At 40.0% G+C, this 6,000-nt stretch overlaps 1 protein-coding gene across 1 annotated transcript in view; it reads right to left on the bottom strand.

Annotated features, from left to right (window-relative positions):
* Positions 1–331: 331 nt before the first annotated feature.
* Positions 332–6,000, bottom strand: part of MTARC2 (mitochondrial amidoxime reducing component 2) — a gene marked incomplete at its 5' end in the record, with an annotated part of 42,060 nt that continues 36,391 nt past the window's right edge. Inside the window, 3 exon segments of the mRNA XM_014584896.2 lie at positions 332–882; positions 3,488–3,635; positions 5,470–5,541. Of these exon segments, the coding sequence (XP_014440382.1) occupies positions 3,512–3,635; positions 5,470–5,541 (196 nt within the window).

The raw sequence follows: 6,000 nt of genomic DNA, 5'->3' as shown, positions 1-6,000 counted from the left end.
AGAAGAAATGGAGATAGAATTACAGAGCCATCCTCCCTGGGGTGTACTTTGTTACTTTTTTCCTCAATCTCTCTCTCTCTGGAAAACAAATGAGAGAGAGAGAGAGAGAATAGCCTTTAAAACACACACACACACACACACACACACACACACACACACACTCAAAATGCCTTTCTCTCTCCCTCCCCTCCTAGTCTTCCCATTCTTTCATTAAAAAATAAAATCCATTATCTTTAAAATTCCATTCTCTTACTTGAAATTGCAGGTGGTATGTTCAGCAGATATACCCAAATTTCTTTTATCTGACTAAATAGAGATGTCAAGTCTAAGGAATAACTGCCATACCCAAATGCAACCCTGATTCCATAATGTCAAGATAAAAACACAGGCACGAAAAGTCAATAAAACTCAATAACCATGCAAAAACCAGCTAACAGGCATCTGAGCGTGTGTTAACATGTAAAGGGATATCAAGAAGAAATTACTTTGTTTCCCATTTATCATAAAACACACAATGAATCGCTGTAATATACAGATTGAAAATTTTTTTCACAGCTCTTTCAGTTTCTTTTCTCGTTACTACCGAAGTACGGGATTGGAAGAGTGTAATAGCTACAGTAACATTCATAATAATTTCATGGGCAATTGTATTTATTTTAAAAGCCTCCATTACTTAAAAATGCATATGCCTTTCTTTATATTCCCAAATCATCTCTGATACTGTCCTTGCATTAACTCAGGGGAATCTATAAGTCTGAAAAATCGAAAATTGAGATTTGTTTTCAAGGTAGGATGGTCAAAAGGTCGAGTAATTAAGAATTCACTGAGGTATTGCTGCCTCCTTTGCTAAAATCTTGATCAATGCCTCGCAGCTGCTGAGACCTGAATAAATAACAAGAATCTCTGGTTATTTGGTTATTTAGTCTACTCATCATAAATAATTTAATCCTCCAGAAAACAGTCATACATTGAATTCAAAATGCAGATAACACAAACTGTCTCAACTACCTTAATGGAAAAGTGCATCTTGTTAAGATTAAGTTCTGGTGGGACTAGCAGACGGTGTAATGGCTATGTTGCTGGACTCCCACGTGGTCGACAGTGGTTCAAATCCTGGACCGAGAGGCTTAAAACTCATGCTGAGTGTGTGTGCATGTGTGCCCAAAATCCCAAGAGGAGAATGGAGAAGGGATTGTGGCATGACTATCCCCCTGGAAGGTGATTTCTTGCTTTCTATCTCTCTGTCTCTCCAGCAAACACACATGCCCTATAGCAAAAATCTCTCTTAAAAAAAAAAAACAAGATTAAGTTCTCGCAACAGCCCAGAGTGAACGTTTTTTCCTGTATGGTGTGCAGGAGTGCAATAATTCTTTGGAAACCAGTTGGAGAAAGTACAAAAAATATGCCATATCCCATGAGTCAAAAACTTCACTTTGAGGAAACTAATTTACAGAAATGCTTAATTTAAAAATTCTATGCATGCAAAGTTACATGAGGTGAACTTAAAAATGTTCAATTAGGTGCCAGCAGATGGCACAGTGGTTATGTTGCTGGACTCCCACATGGCCAACTGTGGTTCAAATCCCAGACCTGGTGATTTGAAACTCATGATTAGGCACATATGCATGTGTGCACAAGCTCCTGGGAAGAGAATGGAGATAAAGGAATTGTGGTGTGGCCATCGCCCCTGGGAGGTGATTTCTCACTCTCCCTCTCACTGTCTCTGTCTCTCTGTGCACCCAGTGCATGCACCCTAAAAAAAATAAAAAAGTTCAATTAAAGGAGTAGAATCATGGAATGAATTCACTATGCATAGTTTTTTTTTTTTTCATAATACCCAGTTTTCATGAATTTTTTGTTTGTTTGTCAATGGCTTTTATGCAGTGCTGAGAATCTGGGTCAAGAATAACTCAGATCAGTAGAAACCAGTCACAACTGGCTCAGGATAGTTCAGACCAGTTGAGACCAGTTCCGACTAATCACATGTATGTCAAAAGTGATTCGTGTGTCAGTGATACACACGTATCACTTTTGACATGTGAGTGACACATGCCAGTTTTGTCACATGTATCATTTTGATATGAGAATCACATGTGTCAGTTTTATAACACATGTCAGCTTCTGGACAAGCCTTGGTGATGCAGTAGTCACTCAATGCTCCATTATTCTGAAGCCATACAGGAAGGTCCCATGTTCATGTCCTGAGGTCTCCCTGTACATATTAGGAGTGCATTTATGTCCCTGTGACCTGGGCTGGATGAGGCTGGGGGTGGATCACAGCATGAGAACCCTGTTAGGGGTCTGCCTGTTTTTTTTCTCTCTCAGAAGAAATAAACTTTTAAAAATAAAAGAACTGGGTTCTAGGCTTTATAAGACAAGTTACTTAAAAATTCAACATGCAATCTTCTGACTGAGTCTCTCATTCCCATAATTTCTTCTAGCTTGGGGGTTAGGTGTATGCCTTCAGGAATCAGGGTTGTATTTTTAGTCCAATCAAATAAATGAGAATGTTACTTTATACCTCATGATTCAGGACCCAGTCACCTTGATACATTGATTTTGATGACACTTAAATTATATTTTAAAAACAGATCTGATTTAAGCATTTTTTCCCAAGTTGATTTGGAGTAATTAAAAAATTTTCTCCTGCAGTTTTTCTGAGACAAAATAAAATTATGTAACTCTTAACCATCACTCACCTTCACTGCCTTATTCCTTAGTGAACTGGGCACATGTATCTGTCTTTCTGCTAAGGCTTCTCTATCAGCAATTTATCATTGCATGGGAAAGTGGAATAAGGAAGTCTGGAAGGTGCCAGACAGCAGTAAAACTCTACTCTCTGCAAAGCTGACCCACGTGGGAAGGTTCCAGGTTCATGTCCAGAGACCTTCCTGAGTACATAGGTCATGCATGTGCATACAATCAGGGCCAGATGAAGCTGGGGTGGATTGCAGTCAGGACCCTGCTGAGGGAAGGTCTCTATCTCTATCTCTATCTCTGTCTCTCTCGCTTATAAAATAAAGAAGGAAACTTAAAAAAAAAGAAATCTGTGTAGATGAATATAAATTATTAAAGGGAATAGAAATAAAGAACATTTTCCAACTCCAAAGGTCAAAATGGAAAACTGTTCATTTTCCCAAGCATCAAAGCATCATAATGCCTTTAGCCAAGTGTCTAAGCACCACACAGAGAAAGCCAGGTGTCACATGGTTTAGCAGGGCTTCTGTCCCAACCTAAGTGGCAGACATGCTGGACACACACAGGAGTGCCTAGAATCTAAGGAGATGGAGAATGGGAGAAAAAGGGATTGCAGCATGATCAGTGCCTGCTGGAGGGCTTTTTCTGTCTATGTGTGCACATGTGTCCTATAATATTTTAAGAGAAAAAAGAAAAGCAAGCAACGCAATGTAAAAGACATCTTAACACAGACATGGGGCAGTGGCTCCCAAGGCATTGTATTCCGGAGGTAAATTCACCCCTTCCTTACCATCGCCCCTTAGTAGATGCATCACTACACCATCCGATACACAGGGTCACCAACTTTCAGGCTTCCAGTTTTTTCCACAGAATAATACACCCCAAAAAGTGGGGATGACTTGTATATTTTCTTCTCAGAAGGATCACACAGGCGGTAGCTAAAAGAAGCAAAAATCCCTCATCAGGCCAAAAAAAAAAAAAGAAAATGTCAATCTAAGTGCTCTCAGAATTCAAGTTTTCATTCCCAGGTTATTTGTGAGTGCACATCCAGCCTTTTCTAATATGCTGACAGAAAAGTCTGGAGATAACTGGCCAACACGCTGGTTTCCCAGATAATCCTGACAGTCAAAGTATAAAATAAATACTTAGTTGACGTGTCTTCAACTTCACAATGCACTGAAACAAATGGTTATGAAATTGCAAACTAGAGCTGCCCTAATCCACCCCATTTCTTCTGATTCATGTATGTTAGTATTATTCTTTCAACCTGTTTGAAGTTTATTAAGTCCAAAGTGTCATTCATTAGTGAATAGAAATTAATACAGAGAGAACGGTTGTCAAGTGGGTCTAGACCATTACTGAAGTTAATTTTTTTAAAGCTCTGTGTGAAAAGAACATTAACCACACTGCATCTTAAAAATCAAAAATCAGGGGACCGGGAACCAGCAGTTAGCGTAATGGCTATGTCGCTGGACTCCCACGTAGTCGACCGCGGTTCGTGTCCCAGACCTGGTGGCTTAAAACTCACGCCGGGCGCGTGTACGTGCGTGCCCAAGATCCCGAGAGGAGAATGGAGGAGAAGGGATTGCGGCGTGACCATCCCCCCTGGGGGGTGATTTCTCGCTTTCTGTCTCTATGTCTCTCTCTGTCTGTCTGGCGAGCGCACGCGCCCTACAGTGAAAATCTCTCCAAAAAAAAAAAAAAAATCAGGGGACCAGCAGGTGGGGTGGTGGTTAAGGCGCTGGACACTCCCACATGGCTGACCATGGGTTGAGTCCCAGACCTGGTGGCTTGCTCTTTCACTTTCCCTCTCTCTGTGTCTTTCCCTGGTCAAATTAAAATAAAATGAATGAATAAATAAATAGAATAAATAATTCTTTAATAAAAAAATAAAAAACCAGGGCCAGCAGGTGACATGGAGGTTAAAGCTATAACCCTCATGGCTGACTGCGCAGTTTGTTTCATACCAGCAGCCTGAGAATCACACAGGGCACGTGTGTGCATGTGCCCAAAATCCTGAGAAGAGACTGGAGAAGGGGTGATTTCCAACTTTCTCTGTGTCTCTCTCCCTGGCAAGAGCATGTGTCCTATAGCAAAAATTCTAAAAACTTAAAAATTAAAAAACATAAATAAATTAAAGACAAAATACAAAACAGAATTGTAAATCTGAAGGTTTCATGAAATAACCTCTTCTCTAATCTAAACTTTTTGGAAACAACAAAATAGAAGAAAGGGAAACAAAACAGATACCACTCTTTTTAGGTTTAAAACAATCTACACTGAGAACTAAAATCAATTAAAACGTCTTTAGAAAACAAAAGAAAAAAAAAGCTGACATAAAAGAATCCCCTGGATAAACTCTGACAGCTCATTACAATTTTTCTACTACATCATTATGCATTTTCAATTATTCTCAATTACCTTGGCATTGATTCTAAGAAAGGAATCTGAGTTCGAATAAGCATAATTAGTCTTTGAGGCTTCAACTTGGAAATATACATGCTATATTATAAAAAACTGATAAGATGGATAAAAAATTTCAAAATAGAGTATTATGTGGTTAAAAGTTTATCAAAAGCACTAGAGGGTCAATCCAGAAAAGAAAAGAAAGCAACAAGTATTCACTGGTAGATACAAATCAACCAGCCAGCAGAGTGAAGGTGCTCCAGATAGAAAAGTCATAACCACATTAGAGCAGACACAGCAACCTAAAACCACAGGTAGCTCGGGGACAGGGTCAATATTAATACACCAGATATTCTCGTGTCCTACCTCTTCAGGGTTTCCAGTGGCTCCTTCCTGTCTAACACACCAGTATCTGGGTCCACCGTGGTCATAATGCACCTGTCCCATAATAACCAAGGGTTAGAAAATGGTTAAGAACAAAGGAGGGCTGGCCCCATAGCCTAGTGGTTAAGGGACCAGCCACGGCTCAAATTCAGCCCCATCACCTTGAAAAATACGCCAGCACATGTCTGTAAGTGCACAAAATCTTGACAGGATGGAGAGATGGAGGAAGAAAGGATTGAAACATGACCCCATTAGTGAGTGCTTCTTCCAGCTTACTCCTATCTCTCTGTTTCTCTCTGGCAAGTACATGTGCCCTCTGTCGATTAAAAAATAAAATATGGCTGATACTGCTAAATTAATAGGCTGGTTGCCTGAGCTGACTAGATGCCTGAGGCTGCAGTGACATCAACCATCAACATTGATCAAGTCTTTTTTAACAGGCATTGCTATATAAAAAAGACACTCTTGGTGGAATACACACTAGTCTAACTATCGGCCGGGACCAGCTCGGCA

This window comes from Tupaia chinensis, unplaced genomic scaffold (assembly GCF_000334495.1).
Source record: "Tupaia chinensis unplaced genomic scaffold, TupChi_1.0 Scaffold148108_1, whole genome shotgun sequence".
In the NCBI taxonomy this organism is placed as follows: Eukaryota; Metazoa; Chordata; class Mammalia; order Scandentia; family Tupaiidae; genus Tupaia; species Tupaia belangeri.
The sequence above is the reverse complement of the archived record's forward strand: the minus strand, read 5'-3'. Positions and strand labels throughout refer to the sequence as shown.